The 25,952-nt window shown below is 44.7% G+C and overlaps 1 protein-coding gene across 6 annotated transcripts in view; it reads left to right on the forward strand.

Moving 5' to 3' along the window:
• RASGRP3 (RAS guanyl releasing protein 3) overlaps positions 1–4,427 on the forward strand; it is a 91,067-nt gene extending 86,640 nt beyond the window's left edge. For all 6 annotated transcript variants that reach the window (XM_067539096.1, XM_067539099.1, XM_067539095.1 and 3 more), the window contains 4 exons: positions 246–282; positions 1,393–1,518; positions 2,607–2,971; positions 3,517–4,427. In XM_067539096.1, coding sequence (XP_067395197.1) covers positions 246–282; positions 1,393–1,518; positions 2,607–2,971; positions 3,517–3,525 — 537 coding nt within the window. In that variant the 3' untranslated portion in view covers positions 3,526–4,427. The remainder of the gene's footprint in view (positions 1–245; positions 283–1,392; positions 1,519–2,606; positions 2,972–3,516) is intronic.
• The last annotated feature ends 21,525 nt before the right edge of the window (positions 4,428–25,952 follow it).

A 25,952-nucleotide genomic window follows, 5' to 3' on the forward strand; every position in this document is an offset into this window, starting at 1 on the left:
GGAAGCAGGTGTCTTCTGTCTCTTCTCTCCTATGCTAGCTCCATTGTAGGTAGGAGACGTGAGGGGGGAAGCCAGTCTAGTTTTATCACAACTGGAGGGGGAGTTCTATCTAACAGGAAGGGTGTTGAGAGCAGTTATATCCTGTTTGTGCTTTTGTAGCTATTGGTACTTCCTTCATTTATGACCTTGTTTTCCTTCCAGCTTTCTTTTCTGATTTCTTGATGTTCTTTTGTCTTTCATTGCAGCTCTGGGGTATAATCAAACAAGGATATAAATGCAAAGGTAAATACATAATGCATGGATGTTGTTTTCAAGACATAGATATGATAATGTTTAGCACAAATAAGTCAGACTCATATTTTTGTCAAAAACATTATCTGTTCATCCAAATTTTGATGAGTCATTTGCAACACAGTTGTCAGTAATTTGTGAAGTCTTGCTGTTATAAGATGCCTGCTGCATGCTCATACACTGCAAGCCAGAAATCCAGTGTGATCTCCGGTTCCATAAGGATGTAACTCAGTGATAGTGATTAGAATTTACATTGGTAAAACTAACTCACTCCGTGTTAAGTAGAGAGAAATCCTGACGTGTTTTAACATTTTGATCTGACCAAAAAGCTCAGAATGTATATGATATACATTACTCATTACAATAGTATATACTGTAATGAGTAATCTCTTTGTAATGTTTTCTAGCACACATGAACATGATGGTGATGTTTGAAACAGCACTAAGCTAAAATCTACCAGGGAACTTCTATTGCATATCTGCAGGGTCTGCATGAACCAATTAATATGCAACCTGTTACTGTGCTTTAGAAATCACACTCCTGTAGTCCACATTACTGCTATGGGGAGACCTTAGATACAAGTAACCATATCTGATTGTTTTTCTAATGTTTATTGGGTAAATGCTGATTTTTTTTAATTGGGGGGGGGGGTGTTTTATCAGTGCTTATCGATTAAAACCAAAATTCAGAAGCCCTAAATATAAATAGAAGCTCCTTGAAACACCCAGTGTTTACCACATCAAACAAAAGACCCAGCTAGTCCACTTTTTTGGAGGTTGGTCCATTGGAGCAGATTCTTTGCAGATGGTGACCTGCTCAGATCCATTTATCACCCCTGTGGTGACTGGCTCTGCCTCTACCCTCAGTGCACATTCTGGTGCCATTTAAAAAAACAAAACAAAACCACGGCTTGACTGACTTGTATTTGTACCAAAGGCTAGTTGTCATGGAAACCAATCAGTTGGTAACCCACAAATTCCCCTTACTTTTTGTCTCCTCAAAATCTTTAACAGAACTTTTGCACGTGCATGCTTGTTCATAGCACTTTACCAGCACTACAGCTGACTCTCCATGCTTTAGCAATTTTTTTTTTTAAACAGATTGTGGTGCCAACTGCCATAAGCAGTGCAGAGACCTGCTTGTGCTGGCTTGCAGGAAGTTCGCCAGAGGAACCTCCATGGGCAGTAATCATGGTTCTCTGCCTAGCAGTCCGTCTCTGCCTCCAGGTAAAAGCAGCCTTTATTTCTAATTTGCACTTATTTTGAATGCTTTTTGACAGCACCCAACATCAAAACTGCGTTAGCTCTAATTTAATCGTTACATCTGCACATAGAGCAGACTTTTGGGAACCTAAAGGTATTCCCATAATCCATCAGCACATCCTACTGTAGTTCCCAGCTACATTAAGACTTGTTGTTATTATGTCCTTGAAGAATACAGTCCCCACAGATGGGACTCCTAACTGCTGTGCTTCCAGGGCCTTTGAAGGAGCGAATGCTGTAGCAAATAGCTCCATTACCATTTGAAAGTGTGCACCTTGTATTACTTTTAAGATTTAAATAATAAAAATATACCTATGCAAGGCTCTAGGCACCCTAACACACAAGTAAAATTTACAGTAAAAATACAGTAAAATTCGCTCCTCCTGGTAGCAGGTCACCTCTACTGCCAGTAGTTGGGGGAGGTAGTGATGCTACTCCAGCCTTACCCAATCCTTTACTTCCCCTTTCACCCTTTCTCACCATTCTCATGTGCAAGGCCAGTGGCAGTCCCAAAATAGAATATGGACATTGCGAACAGGATCCGGGAGCTCTGTCTATACCACCTCCTTCATATTGGAGTTGGTCTGGGGCCCGGAGGTGTGTTTTCAAATCACAGTAGAACTGCCATTCCACCCCAAGAAGGATTTTAGCTGAGTCAGGTAGAACTCCTTCATGGCTTACTGCTGCAAAGTGACCCCTCCTCCTTCTCCTCTTCCCCACAATTTTGCTTTCTTCTATTAAAAAAAAAAAAAACATCTCCACAAAGCCCCATGCAAACCCATTGTGCTAAATAATGGCTTGATCATGCCACCCTTACTCACGTGGAGTAGCAACTTATGCTAAGAAGAGACCTGCTATAAAAAATTGTGGGGCTACCCCAGGGAGTAAGGTGCTATTCTGTCTGAGTAAGGCTGGAAGAATCAAATCCTAAATGTTAACTGGTAAGAGTTGGAACTTGGCTTAGGAGATTCCTGCTGAAAATATGTTGGAAGCATCTAGTGATCTTGAAGTTGTATATTGAAAATAAATTTATTTCAATCTCTCTCCTATAGTACAAGATGAAGTATTTGAATTCCCCAGTGTTGCTACAGAGCATCAGGACCTAGATGGCAGAGCAATCACCCTAGTGACTGGCTCTTCTCGAAAGATTTCAGTTCGTCTCCAGCGGGCTACCACCAGCCAAGCAACACAGACAGAACCGTTGTGGCATGAACCTGGCTGGAGTGACTCAGGTTCCCATACCTTCCCCAAAATGAAGTCCAAGTTCCATAGCAAAGCTGGAAAGAACAAAGGCTTTGCAAAATGGGAGAATGAAAAGCCCAAAGTACAGGCCCACGTGGATATTGAGGTGGAGACCACAGAACATATGCTGGATCAGAATGGAATAGAAACACACCAGGAAAGACCAGAACCTGAGGTGGGTAATAAAGCATGTGCAGGTCTGTTTAAAATCTGCTACTATTCAAGGTATGCATAAAACTCTTATGTGCCTTTTTAAAACACTGGTGCTTTGCATACTTTTTTGCTATCACTTAATAAGATTACACTCATTAAACACTAAACTATCAAAATATATAACCCTCTATTTTCAGTAAATGCAGATATCACTGTGTGTATTATTTTTTTCTCTAACACCGGGGATTAGTTTTTTGTGTTTTGGCCAAGCGCACTCTTAGAAGTCAGATGTTCTACTTCCACTGATTTTTTTCCTTCTGAAATATTAAATAAGTAGAATAATCTGTGAGTAATTAGATCATTTTCTGTCCTGTTGTACCAGTGTAACACAGAGTAACTCACTGGGTTCAGTAAAATTTGGACCTGATGGACACTAGTGTATGTGAAAGCAGAACATGGCCAGTTACTGCAAGGAGCAGTAGAAAAGATTATATCCTAACACAGTTGGTCAGTAATGGCAATGCAATTCTGAGGTGTAAAGAGTGTTTGTTTGCTTTTTGGTTACAGGATAGCTGATTGCTTGTCATGAAAGATGGAAGACAATTCAGATGGCCATTAGAACACAGCAAGATGTGGAATTCGGTAGACCACCCTTTGACTATGGGAATAAATATTCCTGTACCTCATGCTTAAACCTTATGAATCCAGCAGATCTTCCTGTTATCTTATTTAATGGGATGTTAGAGTCAAAATGCACTATTTATTTTCTCACATGAGTAAGTCATCTGGTGAACATTGCCAGACAGAGCACAACGGTGTGTTATGTGACTCAGTCTCTTGTTTATGATTTTTTGTAGCTATATGCCCACAGGTGGAAACTGTCTCTACAGCCAATCCTACAGTTGTACAAACCAATGAGGATGGATTTGCTCGTCTTTGAAAATATCTCATCAACTCATTGTGTCTATATGGCAGTGATGATGAGGATGGCATCTGAGTACCCACATTAATTTGGTAAAGTTCCTTGTTCAGATGTTCATAATGATCTTTTATTTGAAAAGAACTGAGTTTATATTCATTGTTAAATCTCAAACAGGAGCCTTTGAAAATGTCGAAATTAAAAATCCTCCTCTGGGATGCATTCGTTTGCACACAGTTATTCAAACTTTTAAGATGTTTACATTGTTCTCAGTAAACCTAAGTGTATTGATGTGCAGCACATGTTTATAATACAGGGCCATATGAGAAGGGTCCTTCAAACATCCAGCATGTGTCAGACAAAGGACTGTAAGAATTTCAGGACAAATATCATTATTCATATGTCTGGTTATACAATAAATGGAGAGATGCCCTCTCCTCCAGCACTGATTATGGTAAAATTAATATGTAATAAACATTTTAGTTTTACTTTTTTAATGTCATTCTCTTTTAATCAAACTGAAAATATCTAAATAAAATTTAACACTAGATTTCATGAACAGCAACCTCGAATTTAGGAATTTCACTGTCTCTGTGTCAACTTGATCGCAGTCAATGCTGCGAAAGAAGCAATGTCCCTCATGAGCTGGTACTTGGATTTGTACCATGAATACACATCTGTATTGACTTACGAGTTGGGGCCCAAGTAACTTGGGAGCACAAGTCTATTAAAACCGCAAGGGGCTTATATTTTGAAATCACTTGGGCACTTTGGAAAATCCCACCCTTAAATATTCACAACTCAAATTGACAATCTGGTCTGGATTTAACTCAGGTTTACACAGGATGATAGAAGAGGAAAAATCCACCAGAAAGGAGGTATTTATAAGATTTCCTGAGGACTTGAGCTAGCTAAGGGTTTGGTCTTGAGAGGTGTGATCCCTTCACTGGGATCTCAGCATCTCTCAAGATCAGGCACCTACTTGTGTAAACTAACTGACCCATAAATCAACCGCCAAAGGACTCCTCTGTGATTGCATGTCTCTAAATGAAGTTTTGTGGTTACAGGCTCCCTTCTCTGTATCCTTCATGTTTCTCCTGCTTGGAACTAACTGAAGCTTGTAATAAGGCTCTGACCTCTAATTAAAATAGAAGTAGGAGGAACTCTTGCTGCACCATTTTAGGAGGAGGGAGAGCTGTGGGAGAGCACTGAGTTCCCAAACCAAGTTGAGGAGGGGAACCTACGTCCTCCTTGTGTCAACCTCAGTGTGTGACACACGAGGTCAGTAAGTGTTGGTCTAGATTGCCTGACCTGGGTCACGTGACACCATATGATGCAGTCAATATACAGAGCTTCCACATGCACAACAAAAACTATCTGATAGAGGATTTGGATGGAGTACATTGGCTATGATCTGAAATATGGAATTAAACTGAATTACTGCTGTTAATGTTTCTTAAGTGAAATGTAGATGACTGACTCCATTTATTTAGGAATGAAAAGTGAATATCCTAACTCACAAATTAGACAACACAGATTATATTGGTACTTGGGAACATGTTGGCAGCCTGGGGTGGTTTACTATAAGTTAGTCAGAAGTGGACACAGTTAAGATTAAATGAACAACCAAACTGGTTAGAATGCACACTTCTCCTTTCATGTAACTTCACAGGCTGAGCCCGGGGCAGTTCTTTTACTGACTGCTAGCTGCAGCATCTTGCTCAAATTCACCGTCTCACACTTCACCTGTTTTTCTTCCTAGTCACCAGTCCAGGACTGTGTTCTTGGAGACACGTACAGGTCCTGATCTGTCAACTAAGCAACTGCAACAGTCTTCCCACAGACAGCTAGCAGGTGGTATCTCATTATCCACTAGAACTATACATTTTAATAATTTCAAAGCTGGAATTCTAAGCTTTCCCCTGCTGTGAAGCAGTAGTTAAGGACTAGTATCTTCTTCAATACAATTGTTATAAATAGTTAAGCTTTGTCTTTGGTCTAGTAATGCTTTTTTGGTATTGGTCCAGTATTGGATCTCTCCATTTAAAGTCTAGACCCATTATTATTTAATAGGGTCCTAAACATATTCTCACTTTGTTACCAAACCCGCAGAATTGATTCTCTTTGGTAGAGTAATATTGTCCTGAATTGAGGGAGTTTTTGCAGTCCTATACTCTGATTGTGCTGGAGAGTGGCAGCTAGATTTTCTTCTGCAGAATCCAAGCTAGTGCACCTGGGCCATGTGGAAGAGCGGATCTGATTCTTGCTAGGAGGAAATTTCAATGGATCTGGTAGCTCAAATTGAGCAGATTCAGAGCAGCCCCTCTGGGGCCAAAGTGGCATTGACAAAGCAAAAGCGGACAAATCATATTGCCTGAGTGAGCCTCATCCGGTATGGGAGGCCCTGAATGCACTGAGCAGATGGGTTCACGAGTCTCACGGTTCATGAAAGTCAGTGACAAATGTCAGGATTCTTTAATGATGAAGATTGTTAGTGCTATGGAGGGCTGGCAACCTTTAAGCACCATAATGTTGCATGGTTACAGCCTCAGTCAGGGTTACCACCTCCAAGATGAAGAAAAAAAGGCCACTGGTCAATTCCTGAAACCCAATCCTCAGGTGAGACCCCTTTCTGTCCCCTCCCAGGAGCCCCTGCCTCCCACCTCACTCCTCTCTGCTGGTGAGCTTTGATTTGTTCTATTCCTGGTTGCTGAGGTTTCGGGCCGTTGACGGCCGAGCACGCAGAACTGGATCAGGTACCAGCTGCACTCCCTGCCACAGAATTTGTGCTGTAGTTAGAAGATTGCCACATAGCCTTGCATGTTTACAGGGAGTGTTGATCCCAAGTGAAAAACAAAGCCTGGCACATGGAAAACTTCTGACAAACTTCCCTTTTAAGAGATAACACTGATTTATTTCTGGCCATTGCTCCCTTCTTCTATATCCAAAATACATTGATAGATTTCAAATAAAAACAAAACCCCAGATACACTGGGGAAATCTTGGGGCTGGTATTTATTATTTATTTCCTACCTTTTGAAGACCAACTTTCCTGTTATGTCAACACTTGGAATTCACACTGGACAAATGGATTCTGGAGATCATAGAAAATGGTTATGCCATCAATTAGATTCCCTTTTTCCTCCCAACCTTGTTAAGAGCAGAGGTTCATACCCTGTTAGAAGTAGGAGCCAAAGAGAATGTACCAAGGGAATTCAGAGGTCAAATATTCTACTCTTGAAATGTTCTGATATAGATAAAGAAGGAAGGCTTTATCTGATATTAGATTTATGGAATCTCAGCTCCTTTTATCAGAAAATTATGTTTCCACATGTTGACACCAGCATCCATCACACCCTGCCAGCCTACCCTAGGTTGGCTTGTAGATCTATCTGACAGATGCATACTTCTATATCTCTGTCAAGTACCACCCCTACCTTTGTTTTGGTTGGACAAAAACCAGTACAAAATCTTACCTTTTGGTTTATCTACATTCCCTGGCTGTTTACAAAATACCTATCCAAAGTAGCAGCTCATTTAAGTTGCCAGGGTGTATTTGTCTACCCTTATTTAGATTGCTAGATGATCAAAGCCTCAGAAAAAGAAGGATTTTCCCAAGGACGTATTTTACACATGTTTCCCCTTCAAGAGGACTCAAGTGAACAGGTTCTTTTCTGCTACCTATACAAAGGATGCCTTTTAAAGGAACGGTTCTCTATTTCTGTAAGGCAGAGCCTTTCTTTCAGAGGAAATATTTGAGGCTTCAATCTACCACAGAGATGCTTCATCCCACTTGGAAAGCAATCTTTCACCGAAAAGGATAATAGTGATTGGATGTCTACCATAGTGAATGCCAGTGAAAATAAGGTAGGATATGAAGCTAAAATAGAAAAAGAAAAGTTAAAAATGACTTAGACAATTTAAATGTCTTCAAGCCACCCGGACCTGATGAAATACATCCTAGAATACTCAAGGAGCTGACTGAGGAGATATCTGAGCCATTAGTGATTATCATCTAAAAGTCATGGAAGACGAGAGAAATTCCAGAGGACTGAAAAAGTGTAAATATAGTGCCCTTCTATAAAGAGGGAAATAAGGACAACCTGGGGAATTACAGACCACTCAGTCTAACTTCAGAACCTGGAAAGATAATGGAACAAATAAGTAAGCAATCAATTTGCAAACACCTAGAAGATAATAAGGTGATAAGTAACAGTCATCATGGATTTGTCAAGAACAAATTATGTCAAACCAACCTGATAGCTTTCTTTCACAGAGTAACAAGCCTTGTGGATGGGTGAGGTAGTAGATGTGGTATACCTTGACTTTAGTAAGGCTTTTGATACTGTCTTGCATGACCTTCTGATAAACAAACTACTGAAATACAACCTGGTTGGAGCTCCTATAAGGTGGCTGCATAAGTGGTTGGAAAACAGTTCCCAGAGAGTAGTTATCAGAGGGTCACAGTCAAGTTGGAAGGGCATATCAAGTGGGGTCCCACAGGGATCAGTTCTGGGTCCAGTTCTGTTCAATATCTTCATCAATGATTTAGATAATGGCATAGAGAGCACACTTATAAAGTTTGGGGATGAAACCAAACTGGGAGGGATTGCAAATGCTTTGGAGGATAGGATTAAAATTAAAAATGATCTGGACAAACTGCAGAAATGGTCTGAAGTAAACAGGATGGAATTCAATAAGGACAAATACAAAGTACTCCTCTTAGGAAGGACCAATCAGTTGCACACGTACAAAATGGGAAATGACTCGCTAGGAAAGAGTACTGCAGAAAGGGATCTGGGGATCATAGTGGATCACAAACTAAATATGAGTCAACAGTGTAACACTGTTGCAAAAAAACCAAACACCATTCTGGAATGTATTAGCAGGTCTGTTGTAAGCAAGACGCGAGAAGTAATTCTTCCACTCTACTCCATGCTGATTGGGCCTCAACTGGAGTATTCTATCCAGTTCTGGGTGCCCCATTTCAGGAAAGATGTGGACAAATTGGAGAAAGTCCAGAGAAGAGCAACAAAAATGATTAAAGGTCTAGAAAACGTAACCTGTGAGGAAATATTTAAAAAAATGGGTTTGTTTAGTCTGGAGAAGAGAAGGTGGGGGGGGAGGGTGGACATAATAATTTTCAAGTACATAAAGGGTTGTTACAAGGAGGAGGGAGAAAAAAATGGTCTCTAATCTCTGAGGATAGGACAAGAAGCAATGGACTTAAATTGCAGCAAGGGCAGTTTAGGTTGGACATTAGGAAAAACTTCCTAATTGTCAAGGTATTTAAGCACTGGAATAAATTGCCTAGGGAGGTTGTGGAATCTCCGTCATTTGAGACTTTTAAGAGCAAGTTAGACATACACATGTGAGGGATGGTCTAGATAATGCTGGGTCTTGCCATAAGCACAGGGTCCTGGACTAGATGACCTCTTGAGGTCCCTTCCAGTTGTATGATTCTATGATTCTTTCTGTGTCTCATGGCTTCCGTCACTTCTGTCACACCTTAGGCTCTGCTCAGGCTGAGAAGGCTGCAGCTCTGGCTTGCGTTAAGTTATAATCCAAATGCAGACAATATGTTCACATGGCTGACCATTCCAAGAAAAATATTGCTATCTTGGATGTAATGGACTCACCCTTACAATATTCTGAGGGGGTAGTTTTCAGTTCTCCAACATTCCTCAGGAATGATCACCTCAGAAGCCTCCAACTGGGGGTGGAGATAACATTTCAACAAATGAGAGAAATGAAAATAAGACAAGCTGGAGCTAGGATAATTGTGGTTTCCTCAGCATGGGCAGGGCAGCCATTGTTCCTGAGCCTTCCTCACCTCTCCTAGGGAGTCTATAGCCCTCTTCTGGTTTCCCCAGACTTATTAGCTCAACAGCATAGGTGGTGGGTATAAAAGACCAGGGCAGACTAAACCTCCCCTGGTGCAGCCATGGGTGACCACCTGGGCCGTGGTGGCCCTGCCTCTTCCACACACACCCCCCCCCACCTTCCCCTGGGAGGGCAGAAGTTTTTGCTTATTTATGCTCCATACAGGTTCCACGAAGTCTGCTGCTGCTCACCAATTCCTCCTCTCCTCCCTGCTCCCCCCCTCAATGTGTCCTTCCTCTACTCCCCCACTCACTTTCCCCTCCCCCCCTGCTGTTTGCCACATCCCTTCTCTCCACTGTTGCTTGACGCGTGCGTCCAGATAGGGCCCTCTGCTTGAGATCCCGGCTTCCCTTCTCTCCTCCATATGCCCCCTCCTCCTCTGAGCCCCTACTACTCACAACTTTCTCCTCTCCACACTCGCTTCCTTCCCCCTCCATCACTTGCTAAGTGTTTTGACAATTCCAAAACATTATGCTTCACTCATGCAAGACTGTACACACCCCTCCTGGACCACAAGAGATTGGGACTTTACGGGACTCCTCCTCCCGTTGATGCTGGAGCAACTTGCCAGAACAAGGGCAACCAGGTCCCCACCAGGCCCACCCCCATCACTGTTCAAAATGGGAGGTGGGAGGGCTAGACAAGACAAGATGCCACTAGGCCAGCCTTATGCTCTGTGCAGTGGGTGGGATGTTCCCTCCCTTCCAAGCCACAGCAGGGCTGGATCATTCAGTGTGTGGCAGGCAGGCATCACTATGCTGTCCTCAGGGCCAGGGCCAGGCATCGGCGTGTTCCCACGAGGTAAGCAGCGGGCTAACGGCAATTACGGGCACCTGGGACAGCGAATGCTCCCCCCAAGTTTAACTTGTTTAAGTGGCCGGGGAACACTTGTCTGTGGGGAGGGGGTGGAGAGTACAAGCGGCAGGGTCTCGGGGTTGTGTGGAGAGGAGGAGGGCTGAGCAGGGAGGGGGTTGGAGAGGAGGGGATGCACATAGTGAGCAGCGATGAGGAAACCAAGGGGGGGTGAAAGAAAGGGGAGATGTTTTTTGAGCCTGCCTGGTGCAACATGGCAGCTGTTTTTCAGATTAGGATGATGGTTTCTTGGGCAGTGCAGAATTGGAGCAGCATTTGGGGACACAATATAGCTGGGGTAGCATTGGGTGACAGGTCTTTTGGGAACTGTATAGTGGGCAGAGTATGGCTGGGGCAACAGTTTGGGGGGCATGTTGGAAAGGGGCAAGGTTTTAGGGGTAGCAATTCTGGGGAGGTTGGCTGGCGAAAGGGGCAGCATGTTTTGGGGAGCACTCAGTGCTGTGAAAGTGCCTGGGGTTTGTCAGTATTTGGGGGCAAAACAAGCATATGTGAGATGGGGGAGGGCTGGTGTTGCATTGCCCGGACCCCTACTGCGTGGAGGGGCTGCTGCAGCAGCGCACAGGCCAGCACCACGGCAGGAAGGTGTGAGCATCAGCTCAGGATAGAGGCAGGTTGCACAGGCTCAGGCTTCCCAGGGTGGCTCCCACATCGACCCAGTTGGCCATGGAGGTGCACAGAAGCTCACGGCACCCTGGGAGTGGAGAGGAGGAGGGAGTCAGGGACTCATGGTGAGAGGGAGAGGCCTGGGGCAGAGCTTGGGTGGAGTGTGGGTGGGGCCTGGGCCAGAAAAGGCAGGATGGGGAGCTAGCTTCCCAAAGGGGAAGCTTCACCCGCCGCCTTCAACAGGACAGCAAAATGTATCAGCCAGACGCTCCTATCACTACACCTGATCGAATCAGACGTGCAGACTTGAGAATTCCTGTTTCTTAGAAGGGCAGAAGGCATTAATGCTAAAAAAAAAAAAAAAAAAAGTCAGAAAGTGTTATGAACTCAAGTGGATGAGATCTGTGAAGTGGATAACTAAGCGAGGAATGAGTAACTCCCTCACTGGCACCAATTTAGTCTATTGAATACTTAATTAAAGCTTTCAGGTTCTTCTATATCCTTCTTGAAAGTTCAGGTAGGAGCTCTAGCTGCCCACCATGTGCTCACAGATAATAAATCAACCTTTGCACATGATACAGTTTCAGAAATTTATGATGGAACTTGCCAATAATGATCCAGTACTATCAGGAGATTTCAGTTTAGTCCTATGCAGCTAATGAAATCCTCCCTTTGAGCCTATGGCATATTGTACATTGTTCCATCTCTCTATTAAAATGACTTTCATAATAGCCCTAAGCCCATCAAAGTGGATGAGTGAACTACAGGGCCTGTGGCTGATCTTCCATAAGGATAGAGCTAAGGTGGAGCACCACCTTACATTCCTTCCCATGATGATATCTGACTTTCATATTAATCAAATGAATAATCAGTTTTTTTTCCCTAAATTTCATGTTTACCTAGGCAAGTCAAAGATGCAGGTTTAGGTGCAAAGAGAACTCTCTCTTACTAGCAAGAGATTGGAAAAGTTCTGAAATTCCTTGTTATCTCTTCACAGACTATATCTAGATGGGTTAGACAAGGCATAGAAGTTTCTGACTAGCATCCACTTGACCTCGTGTAAGGGTTAGGTTACACTCTACCAGAGCACCAGCTCTCACTGTAGCATGCCTTCTATATGTTCTAACTGCAGAACTCAATTGCTGTGGGGCTGCTACTTGGAGCTCTATATACATTCACAAAGCACTACTCTCTAGCCCAAACATTTAGAACTGCTGCTCAGTTTGGTATGACAGTGAATCGCCTTACTGGTAGGGGGTACTTCATGACAATCTATGCCATGAGTGGGAATACACAAAGGACACTTGAAGAAATTAAGGTTATTTACCCATCAGTGGAATTCCTGGTGATGAATCTGCATATTCCCCCCCCTTTCCTTCTTCCTCAGGATTTTAATAGCCTCATGGAAGAAGCTGAGGCAGCAGAGCGCCATGCTCCCTTTTATAATCTCAGGAACACAAAGGAGGTGGGGGTAGGAGGGGTGAGCGAGTGTTCTAATGTGCATGGCTAGAAGATGGTGCCACTGTGGAAGCCCATGAGCGGAAATAAGGAGTTGCATCACTAAGAACTCCAGTCACAGGTAAGTAATCTTCATTTTCTGAGTTTATGTCCCTTTTTTTCACACAGATTTTCAGCAGGCTAGAACTAAATGGCTACACCTCCAGTTTTTCCCAGGTGAGCTGTAACTGAGGTAACTGCGGCAGCTGTGCATTCAGTGATTGATCTCTCAGTTCTCTCTGAGCTCAGCAGTTAGTGACCTACACATGCTCACTAAGGGGCAAACCTTTTATCTAGCCTTCATCCTCAATAGGAGGGGCCAGGCCCTGTAGTGATATCCATTAGCTGTGGGAGGGGAGCTATTCTGCACTGGGCCACAGAGCTACATCATCCAATGCCTAGAGCAGGCATTGAGCCTCTTCATGGGGCATGTGTGGGTGGCTGATCTCTGCTCCCAGCAGGAGGTGGGTGCTGGGTATACATCCCATGGCAGAACCAGAGGAGTTTCACTGTCATAGGAGAATTGGTAGCCATGGAGGGGGTGGGGAGAAAGTGTCATAACAACAAAAGGTCCAGTCTTGCTCCCGTGGAGAATAGAAGCTGCAGGCTCAGGTTTCTAATATTCCTAGTCAGTCCCTGAAATGTAGGTGCTTCAAGGGTAGAAGCTTAGGGACGTTAAGTACTGACAGTGATAGCTAAGAGGGGCAAGGTGGGTGAGGTACTATCTTTTACTGGCCCAGCTGATATGGATATAGGGGTAGGTGGCAGCTGACCAAGGTTTTTGTGGATTGCAGTGGAGCTTAAATGTTGACCTTAAAGAGGCAGTTAGGTGCCTACATCCCTTTGTGAATCTAGTGCAAAAAATCCGCCAGTGAAAGGCTGCTATGAGTACAGGAGGGGATCCTGCCCAGGGTAAGACCACAAAAACGGTGGAAGAGGAATACAGCAGAGCAGAGCACAAACAATCCAGGAAGTTTTTGGAGACTGTCACAGACAATTTTCTGGTGCAAGTGCTGGAGCAACCAATTAGGGGCCGTGCTTCTCTTGACCTGCTGCTCACAAACAGGGAAGACTTGGTAGGGGAAGTAGAAGTGGGTGGCAACCTAGGCAGCAGTGACCATGAGATGGTCGAGTTCAGGATCCTGACAAAAGGAAGAAAGGAGAACAGCAGGATATGGATCATGGACTTCGGAAAAGCGGACTTTGACTCCCTCAGGGAACTGATGGGCAGGATTCCCTGGGAGGCTAATATGAGGGAGAAAGGAATCCAAGAGAGCTGGCTGTATTTTAAAGAGACCTTATTGAGGGCACAGGAGCAAACCATCCTGATGTGCAGAAAGAATAGCAAATATGGTAGGCGTCCAGCTTGACTTAACAAAGAAGTCTTTGGCGAACTTAAACGCAAAAAAGAAGCTTACAAGAAGTGGAAGCTTGGTCAGATGACTAGGGAGGATTATAAAAACACTGCTCGAACATGCAGGAATGAAATCAGGAAGGCCAAAGCACAACTGGAGTTGCAGCTATCAAGGGACGTGAAGGGGAACAAGAAGGGTTTCTACAGGTATGTTGCCAACAAGAGGAAGATTAGGGAAAGTGTGGGCCCCTTAGAGAATGAGGGAGGGGACCTAGTGACGGAGGATGGAGAAAGCTGAGGTACTCAATGCCTTTTTTGCCTCTGTCTTCACAGACAAGGTCAGCTCCCAGACTACTGTACTGGGTGGCACAGAATGGGAAGGAGGCGAACATCCCGCAGTGCTGAAGGAACAGGTCCAAGACTATTTAGAAGGATTAGACATACACAAGTCCATGGGGCCGGATGCAATGCACCCGAGGGTGCTGAGGGAATTGGCTGAGGTGATTTCAGAGCCATTGGCTATTATCTTTCAAAGCTCGTGGCAATAGGGGGAGGTCCCTGAGGACTGGAAAAAAGCAAATGTAGTGCCCATCTTCAAAAAAGGGAGGAAAGAGGATCCAGGGAACTACAGACCGGTCAGCCTCACTTCAATCCCTGGAAAAATCATGGAGCAGGTCCTTAAGGAATCCATTTTAAGGCACTTGGAAGAGAGGAAGGTGATCAGGAACAGTCAACACAGATTCACCAAGGGAAAGTAATGCCTGACCAACCTGATTGCTTTCTATGATGAGGTGACTGGCTCTGTGGATGTAGGGAAGGCGGTGGATGTGATATACCTTGACTTTAGCAAAGCTTTTGATACTGTCTCTCACAGTATTCTTATCAGCAAGTTAAAGAAGTATGGTTTGGATGAATGGACTATAAAATGGATAGAGAACTGGCTAGAGCACAGGACTCACTGAGTAGTGATCAATGGCTCCATGTCTAGCTGGCAACCGGTCACAAGCGGAGTGCCCCAGGGGTCGGTCCTGGGGCCGGTTTTGTTCAACATCTTCATTAATGATCTGGAGGATGGGGTAGATTGCACCCTCAGCAAGTTTGCGGATGACACTAATTTGCGGGGAGTGGTAGATACCCTGGAAGGTAGGGATAGGATACAGAAGGACCTAAACAAACTGGAGGATTGGGCTAAAAGAAATCTCATGAGGTTCAACAAGGACAAGTGCAGAGTCCTCCACTTAGGAAGGAAGAATCCCATGCACAGCTATAGACTGGAGACCGACGAGCTAGGCAGCAGTACTGCAGAAAAGGACCTGGGGGTAACAGTGGATAAAAAGCTGGATATGAGTCAGCAGTGTGCCCAGGTTGTCAAGAAGGCTAATAGCATATTGGGCTGCATTAGGAGGGGCATTGCCAGCAGTTTGCGGGAAGTGATTATTCCCCTCTATTCGGCATTGGTGAGGCCGTATTTAGAATATTGTGTCCAGTTTTGGGCCCCCCACTACAAAAAGGATGTGGACCAGTTGGAGAGAGTCCAGCAGAGGGCAACAAAAATGATTAGGGGCTGGAGCACAGGACTTATGAGGAGAGGCTAAGGGAACTGGGCTTGTTTAGTCTGCAAAAGAGAAGAATGAGGGGGGATTTGATAGAGGCCTTTAACTACCTGAAAGGGAGTTCCAGGGAGGATGGGGCTAGGCTGTTCTCGGTGGTTGAAGATGACAGAACAAGGAGCAACGGTCTCAAGTTACAAGGGGGGGAGGTCTAGGTTGAACATTAGGAAAAAGTTTTTCACTAGGAGGGTGGTGAAGCACTGGAATGGGTTACCTAGAGAGGTGGTGGAATCTCCATCCTTAGAGGTTTTTAAGCTGAGGCTTGACAAAGCCCTGGCTGGGATGATATAGCTGAGTTTAGTCCTGCTTTGAGCAGGGGGTTGGACTAAATGACCTCCTGAGGTCCCTTCCAACTCTAATATTCTAATATTCTATGATTCTAACGGCCCTCCTGGGTCAGCCAAGGGTCCATCTAGCCCAGTAGCCTAGCTTCTGACAGTGGCCAAAGCCAGATGCTTCAGAAGGAATGACTAGAACAGGGCAATTATTGCTGGATCCATTCCCTGTCATCCACTCCCAGCTTCTGGCAGGTAGAGTCTTAGGACACCCAAAGCATGGGATTACATCTCTGCTCATTGTGGCTAATGGACATTGATGGTCCTAGCCTCCATTAACTTCTCATTCTTTTTTGAACCTGGCCCATCAACAGCAATTCCTGGCCCCAGGGCAGAACAGTCAATGGCCAGCCCTAGAAAGGGATGGCTGAGGTCCGAGTGGGCTTTCGCTGGAAGTTTTTACTTATTTATTATACGCCATGCAGGTTCCCAGGTGGCTGAGGAGGTGGTATCTGCTGCTCAGCTTCCCGGGTCCCTTGGGCTCCCCAGGGAGATTACTGATGAACCTGGGAAGCTGAGTAGCAGATACCACCTCCTCATCCACCTGGAAAACTGCATGGCACACAATAAATAAGCTTGGCAAAGGGGAGGGGTGGAGAGTGTGAGTGTTTGGGACCTTGGGGAAGGGGAGGCATGAAGGAAAGGAGGATATATAGCTATTCTTCCCTCCCAGTGGGCACTTTTAAATCGCTGGGCCCCTGGGCAACTGCCCCCCATGCTCCCCATCAGCGAGCCTGTTTGACCCCAGTTATAATTTTGGCCTTCACACCATCCCGTGGCAATGAGTTCCACAGGTTGACTGCGTGTTGCGTGAAGAAGTACTTCCTTTTGTTTGTTTTATACATGCTGCCTATTAATTTCAGTGCGTGACACCTGCTTCTTGTGTTATGTGAAGTGGCAAATAACACTTCCTTAGTCACTTGCTCCACACCATTCATTATTTTAAAGATGGCTATTATATCCCCCTTGGTCATCGCTTTTCCACCCTAAACAGTCCCAGTCTTTTGAATCTCACTGCCTATGGAATCTGTTCCATACCGCTAATAATTTTTGTTGCCCTTCTCTGTACCTTTTCCAATTCTGATAATCTTTTTTGAGATGGGGTGACCAGAACTGCAATCAGTATTCAAAGTGTGGGCATACCATGGATTTATATAGCAGCATTATACTATTTTCTCTCTTATCTTTCTTTTTCCTAATGTTCCTAACATTCTGTTAGCTTTTTTGACTGCCGCTGCACATTGAGCAGCTGTTTTGAGAGAATTGTCGACAATGAGTCCAAGATCTCTTGCTTGAGTGGTAACAGCTAATTTAGTCCCTTCGGTCTCCCCTCACCCAGCCCATCATTTTGTATGTATAGGTGGGTTTATATTTTACGATCTGCATTACTTTGTATTTATCAACATTGTATTTCATTTGCCATTTTGTTGCCTATTCACTCACTTTTGTGAGATCCCTTTGTAACACTTCTCAGTCTGCTTTGGATTTAACTATCTTGAGTAATTTTGTATCATCTACAAATTTTGACACCTCCGTTTACCCCTTTTTCCAGATCATACAGCATAAATTGTACTGGGTTTTTCAACAGTGTAAGCCACTCCTGGAAAGTTAAAGGATCCCTATCAGCTTAATTGCTGAGTGTCCTAGGTGTGTGAAAAGGTATTGTGGGATCTATATTTGCTACTGATCCCACATCCCCAACCTTGGCTCTGGTATTACAATCAGTTTCTAATTTTTAAAAACTTGTTTTTCTCACACCTGTTGTAATAGAGAGAGAGAGACCCAAGTGGACTACAAAGGAAACTGACTAACAATAAAACGGAAACAATGACACTGTGCTTTTTACAGTGTGCAGTAGTGTCAAAGCAAACAAGTGAGAAAAATGTTTTTCCCTTCTCATTGTGCTTGATACAGTGCTGTGAAATATTGCTTGTTTTTGGCAGAGGGCACTTTTCTTTTAAGAGTTCTTAGCCAGTAAAATCATTTCAGATAGCAGTGTGATTTTTTTTCCAGTTTACTCTGTCCCTTTGAAAGGGCACAACAGATTCCCAAACTAGACAGGCACCAGAAATAGAATATTCACGTCTATTTCAGTGTAATGCTCTGTGACAGAATTGCTGATTTGATCTAACTCAGCAGTTTTGCATTGTGAACCAAAAATTGTTTGCAGATGAGTGAAAACTGGTTAGTCCTATAATGCTACCTTGTTTCCAAATGCTAAAGCACATTAAGACACTTAAAACTACTTACTTATTTTCCTAACATTCATTTTCCATAGAAGCAGTTGCTTCAGGTGTCACAGGATATATTAGCTGAGCATGACTAGGGCGGGCCATGAGACAGTGACATCCACAGTATCAAAAATGATGAGTTCCCTTCTTTCGGTATGACAGGACTGCACTAGTATCAGTAAGTGCGAGGGTGGGCCACTATTTTGGGTACCAGACTGGGACTCAAGAAAGCCCCAATTCAATTCCCTGCTCTACCAGACTTCCTGTGTGAGCATGAGCAAGTCTCTTTGGCCTAGTTTCACAACAGGATGTGTACCTCAACCCAACATTTAGTCACCACTCAGCTGCTGCCTAAATTTCTGCCAGTGGACATGCACAAAGCCATCTCTGTCCTGAAACCTCTCCATAGCTAGAGAGCTCCTTAGAGCTTCTGCTCCAACCTAAGCCCTGGCAGGATTTTTAAACTATGCGTTCCCCCGTCTCCCAGTCTGTGGTTGTGCTCAGTGTGCTGAAACTGCACAAAAGGCAGTGTCAGAGAAATAACTTACGAGTTAAGCTACATAGGCTTCAATCTCTGTTCTGCCTGAGTTGGAGGAGGAGATTTGTACCTAGGTCTCCCAGCTCTCCCCACCCTCCCCACCAGGCTATCAGGCACATATAAGGAGATTTCGCAATCTCTTTTGTTGGAGCTAGTCATTAACACAGGGACTTCAACATGACTCTCCCACCTAGTGTGTGAGTATTCAACCACTGAGCTAAAGAGTTAACTACTTACTTGCCCTTTCTCTTGCCCAATTGACTAATTAGTACACAGCTCAACAGCAGAGAATAAGAGACCTACCCCTTACTTTACAATGCCCAGGGATTCAGACACTGAACTCAGCTGTGGGAGCTATAGGTTCAAGTCCCTTCTCCAACTCAGGCAGTGCAACGATTGAAAAATCAGCCTCCCACATCCCAAGTAAGAACATTCTACTATTGGCTATAAGAGGGTTTGCCTCTTATTTTTTCCATGAGAAAAGGCTGCTCTGGTTTAGGCACCTAACTCCAGGACAGACTTCATAGCAGATACTCCCACATTGAGCTAGGTAGCTCCCTCCAGCCTATCAGTCTGGTGTCTACATCCCTTTGTGGATCTGGGCCCCTTTCCTCTGTATTTTACTCCTGGCTAGTTTAGGCAACTTCCTGCTCTGCTGGCTAGATACTGAGACTCCAGTCTTTATGTACATAACTCTCCTCTTCCACGGTATGAGGAGCCGGGGCCTCTAATTTGGGGCTGAGAAATCCATGGGGCAGTAAAGCACCAGGGAGTTGGGCACTGCAATGCTAAGCCTCCTCCCCTTTGTAAATCTAGCCCTTGGGTTTCTCCTGTCTCAGGTTGTATCTAACATGGGGCGAATAACACTTCCCTCCCTCCCTGGGATGGTGCGAGGATTGAGATGTTAAAGAACCTGAGATGCTCAAATACTATTGTAATGGAGGGCCCTCATCTCAGCAGTAGCTGAGCAAGATAACATCTAAACAGCAGTGGCTCTCTAACAGCTGATGTATGGGGAACAAAGTTAACCAGATCATTCAGTGTCAAGCTAACAGAGATGCTTTAACTTGGATGAGGCAACCCCAAATGAATTTCTCCATGTGAAGCCCTTATCCCACCTCAGTGGTGGTGTGGACCAGTGGTGTACTGTGGGTCTCCGGCACCCGGTGGCCAAGCCTGCATTTGCGACCCCCGCCTCAGGCCTCACGTGCTTCCCCCCCCCACACACACACACAGAACAGGAGGGGTCCCTGGCTCCCACCTGACGGCACCACCCCCCAGCTGCCCTGGGGAGGGGGAGATTTGTACTTGCAAGGGAGATGACACATTGTTTACCTCCTCCTGTGCAGGGGACTTTCTGAGGCTCATTGTGGCGGTGGAACCCAGCTCTGGCCGGGCTCCGCCATCCCCCTCGCACTTACCCTCCGGGCGGTGCCCCCACCTCTCCCATTCCAGCCCCGCAGCTCGGCGCCGGCTCGGGCAGGGTGGCCTCACCCCCTGGCCAAGAGTTAGAGGGGAGAGGGAAAGATGGTGACAAATACTGGAGTCACTTGGCCAATGATCTTTCTGCAGAGGTTATCAAATGCCTAGGTCATCTCAACTCACCTCCTGGCAGCACCCTCAACCCCCAGCTGCTAGAGCCCACACAAACCCCTTTCTAAGAGACCTGAGGAAGACAGCCAGGAGACTTCCATTCCCACAGCACTTCAATGCCACTAGGAGGACAGTAGAGACAGCTGTTACCATCTTGAGCTTCAGAGATCCACAGCAATTCACATTCCTGTACAGATCCTGCCACTTATAACACCACTTGAGACCAGATCACCAGCTTCAGGGAGGATCTAACCCTGTAAGTCGCTACTGCCTGAGGTAAAGGCCCCAGCCCAAAGTTCAAGCCCAAAGATGAGGAACAAGTCAGAGGCAGTTACACAGGCAAATATATTACCTAATGCTACTCCTGGTAGAAACTTGGCATGGTATGTTGTCTTCTATGACACATTAATATGCTTTTCAGATTAAGGAGATGGAGAGCTGTTCAAAATGTAGGTCTCCCTGTTCTGTGTAACTCAGCCCTTGATCACTACTTGGCTAACCTAAATCCAAGGACAAAGTTGAGCATGGGGACATACTGTAATATGTATTCGTAATATCCTTATAGGATATTATAAAGTTCCAGCCACCAAGACATATCTAGATTCACCAGAATACCAGTTTTCATTTAAAGAAAAAAACTGTTTCTAACTCATGCTTGCATAGAAAGGCTTCCAAATACAAACAGACACAATGCTGTCTCTGAGTCAGAAGATAGCCAGCTACTACTGCTCTGAGGGGTGTGAACTGCACTGCTTCCCAGTCAGTTCATACGCTTTAAAGCTGACACTCCAGTGATGACACTGTCAACATTAGGTAGTCCACAGCTGGTCATTCTAGCAGATGAAATGGAAAGGGAGTGGGAGCAGAGCCCATAGGAAAACAAGAAATGGGAGTTGCTGTAGTGAAGGAAATACAAAGGGAAGAACAGAGGAGACTGCCAAAGACTGGGGGTGGGAAAGAATGAGAGCAGGAGCCTAAAGATAGATGATTTTCTCACATAGCACTGCTGAATGTGACAGGACAAAATAAATTAAAGTTTAGTTTGTATGTGAGGCTGTGTTCTCCCCTTGATCTCCCTGCAAACCTCCCTCTGACACAAGGGGAGATTGCCTATGGATCGAGGAAAATATGAAATACAGAATGTATATCCTAGCCGACAATGTAACTCCACCGCATAAGTTTGACACCCTTACTCTGCAATGCAAGTTTCTGATTTGAGTTCCCCCAGTCCAGGGAAAATAGGACAGGTGAAACAGCACAGAAAAATATTTTGACAGAAAAGTCAGGGACTTAGAGAGACAAAACACAACAATGAGCCAATAGCTATTTGCTTCCATTAATCAAGGCTTCGCCCTTCTCTCTATTTGGAGCGTGCAACATGTGTTTGTTTTTCTGAAAAACAAAGGAGCCATAACTGACAAAGGAAACAATGGAAGATTAAGGAAAAACATAGCAAGTGGTAGAAGGAAATAGTTTTTCTTCCTGTTGGAAAAGCAAACCCTGCTGTTTAGTTTATACAGTCTTGGCCATCAGCCTCTACAAGCTATGGTAAACAAGGTGGAAGGGATAGCTTGTATTACTTTGAGACCTGAACTACTTCAACACTCATGCCCATTTAAAGTGCAATTAAATGTCATTGATAGTCATCAAAAGTGAAATGTGACAGTCTTTTGCAGCCAATATATAACATGCAGTCCTGCCAATAACTTCTGACCACAAGAAGCTAGTAGATTTAGAATCTACAACCATGGGACATAGAATTACTTGCTAAAGGCTCAGAGTTTCCAGCTCTTCATCTGGGGAGGGTTGGGGACCAAATGATATAAGAAACAGATATTAGCGCCTTCCCTTCAGTGGGTCTAATACGCCAGTTCTGCTTCTACTAGTCCGCATATGATTGGGGCCCCCCACCCACACCTAAGGAAGCTAGCTACATCTTCAGCATGTATTCCCACTTACAGCCATAGGAGTTGGATGGGTTTTGCTAGGATTCTTAGCTCCACCCCCACTACAGGAGGGCATGCTTCTTCCATCTCCTTGTCCCCTAACACCCTTATCCTCCTCCATTCTGTAAAGTGGGTGAGGAAAACAATTGGGCAACAGATGGGGAGGAGGAGTGGTTAGAGAGGAATCCACTTTAGGTCAGAGGGAATGGAATATTTCCTTTTCCCTTCCTCCTCCCCCCACTCCCTCTTGCTCCTACGCACCATTTAATTCTGACATCCCACATAGTAATCTCTCCACCACACACACACACACACACAGAAGAGGGTAGTTAGAGACACTTACACTCTTTTACACACCCTACCAGCATGACTCTCCTCACCCTCTATTTGATAGAAGTAAGTTTTGGACATCAGAATATTAATGCTATGAAGAGTGTTAAAGACTAAGCTTCCATACTAGTATTCAACACCAATGCCATTTGTTTTATTATGCCATTCCAGCCTGACCACACAAGTTCATGAAGCTGAAGATTCCCATTGGAAAGTGAAGCTAAATGGCATTAGAGGTGAGCCTATCAATTTTAGAAGTTAGTAAATAGCTATCCTTCGTGAAAGCCATGTTCCTGAAAAGAAATAAGCAGCCCTTGCCACTGGAGAATTAATCTGTTTACAGTTCTTTGCTTTGAGAGCTCTATGGCTACTAGACATGTAGTAACATTAGGATATTCTATTCGCCTACTTAACTGTTACTTAACCTGTCAGCAGGGTGAGGAAGTAATCTCTACTGGACTCGCAAAGATAAGAGAAAAAGCCATCGTGAAGGTGGAAGAGCCAGCTTGCACCTTCCAACTTTGGCAGCTAGCAAATAGGAGCAAGTGGGGTGGTTGAGACCACCAACCCATTTGACAAAGTGAAGTGCAGCTAGCAATGAAAAGTAGTGCCTACCAACTTGAACCAGTGACCTGAGATCAGAAAGGCTCAACACCCTTTTACTAATCAAAAGCTATCCAGACCCCCCTGCAAATCACCTAGTGGGAAAAATAAGTTTTAGATAAATGTAACTTGACAGCAGAAACTGCTATGGGCAAAGAACTGTAGTCCATCAGAAAACAAATGCATCAACTAGAGAGTCCAAGCTGCCTGGCTCTGGAAACCATCTGCACATTTGTGAAGTGAACGTGCTCAGCTGTAGCTGAAAACTCATAATTCATTTAACAGCACCAAGTTCACACTAAGATAAATCCATTACTTGGATCCAAAAAAGAGCTTGTGCAAGCTCCTGTCTACTCTAATAAGCATTTTCTTCCATCAAACTGTTTGTACATAGAACATAGATTAAATTAGAATAGAATGGACATTGACCTAGATTCCTGTGTAATTTTATTGGTGCTTCTAAAGTGACCTTCAGGTGTGTATCAATAGCAACATCTAGTGGCCGGAGAATAATTTGAATGTCTTCTAGCTCTGTCTTCAGTTAGTGTCATGAGTCACTAATGATACTATTTCTCCATCTATATTCTATTGTACTGTGAATGGCTACATTCAGGTGCCATAATTTATGATCAACACGCCTCATTGATATCTCTTATGACCCCTTGACCCCAAATTGACAACAACTGTGACTTCGTATGACCCCTTGACTCCTCATTGACCCCAATTGTGACCTCGTATAATCCCTGGAGTCCACATTGACCCACCATTGTGACCTCCTATGACCCCCTGATGCCTCATTGACCCCAATTGTGGCCTTTTGTAACCCTTTCACTCCTCATTGACCGCAAGTGTGACCTCATTTGAACCCTTGACTCCAAATTGCCCCATCGTTGTAACCTCGTATGACCCTTTTACTCAAAATGGACTCCTTCTTGTGACCTCGTATGGCTCCTTGACCCAAATTGTGTCCTCGTATGACCCCTTGATTCCTCACTGATCCCAATTGTAACCTCAGATGACCTCATTGACATCCCTTTTGACCTCGGATGACTCCTTGACGCCAGATTTACCACAATAGTGACCTCAGATGACCCTTGACTGCTCCCTGATCCAAATTGTGACCTCGGATGAACCCCTTGATCCAAAAATTCACTCCCTGTTTTGACCTCATATGACCCCTTGACCCCACTTGTGACTGCGGCTGACCCCTTGACTCCTCTTTGACCCCAATTGTGACCTCGTTTGACTCCTTGACGCTTCACTGACATCCCTTTTGACCTCATATGACCTCTTGACCCCAATTGTGACCTTGTATGACCCCTTGATGCTTCACTGACATCCCTTTTGACCTCGTATGACCCCTTGACTCTTCATTGACCTCAATTGTGACCTTGTATGATCCCTTGACTCCTCATTGACCCCAATTGTGACCTCATTTGAACCCTTGACTCCAAATTGCCCCATCATTGTGACCTCATATGACCCCTTGACTCCTCATTGACCCCAATTGTGACCTCATTTGAACCCTTGACTCTTCATTGCCCCGATTGTGACCTCGTATGACCCCTTGACTCCTCATTGACCCCAACTGTGACCTCGTATGACCCCTTGACTCAAAATTGATGCCTTCTTTTGTCCTCGTATGACCCCTTAACTCCTCATTGACCCCAATTCTGACCCCTTGACTCTTCACTGACATCCCTTTTGACCTTGTATGATCCCTTGACTCCTCATTGACCCCAACTGTGACCTCATATGACCCCTTGACTCTTCACTGAAATCCCTTTTGCCCTCGTATGACCCTTTGACTCTTCATTGACCTCAACTGTGCCCCCTTGACTCCTCATTGACCCCAACTGTGACCTCGTATGACCCCCTTAAATCCTCATTGACCACTGTTGTGACCTCGTATGACCCCTTGACTCCTCATTGACCCCAATTATGACCTCGTATGAACCCTTGACTCTTCACTGCCCCAATTGTGACCTCGTATAACCCCTTGACTCTTCATTGACCTCAATTGTGACCTCGTATGACCCCTCATTGACCCCAATTGTGACCTCGTATGACCCCTTAAATCCTCATTGACCCCTATTGCGACCTCGTATGACCCCTTGATACTTCACTGCCCCAATTGTGACCTTGTATAACCCCTTGACTCTTCATTGACCCCTATTGCGACCTCGTATGACCCATTGATTCAAAATTGACACCTTCTTTTGACCTTGTATGACCCCAATTGTGACCTCGTATGACCCCTTGACTCCTCACTGAAATCCCTTTTGACCTCGTATGACCCCCTTGACTCCTCATTGACCCCAATTGTGACCTCGTATGAACCCTTAAACGCTCATTGACCCCTATTGTGACCTCGTATGACCCATTGATTCAAAATTGATGCCTTATTTTGATCCGAGTGGGCTTTCGCTGGAAGTTTTTACTTATTTATTATACGCCATGCAGGTTCCCAGGTGGCTGAGGAGGTGGTATCTGCTGCTCAGCTTCCCGGGTCCTTGGGCTCCCCAGGGAGATTACTGATGAACCTGGGAAGCTGAGTAGCAGATACCACCTCATCCACCTGGAAAACTGCATGGCACACAATAAATAAGCTTGGCAAGGGGAGGGGTGGAGAGTGTGAGTGTTTGGGACCTTGGGGAAGGGAGGCATGAAGGAAAGGAGGATATATAG

This window comes from Emydura macquarii, unplaced genomic scaffold, assembly GCF_026122565.2.
Source record: "Emydura macquarii macquarii isolate MOO-44397 ecotype Brisbane River unplaced genomic scaffold, CSIRO-AGI_Emac_v2 contig_518, whole genome shotgun sequence".
NCBI lineage: Eukaryota > Metazoa > Chordata > Testudines > Chelidae > Emydura > Emydura macquarii.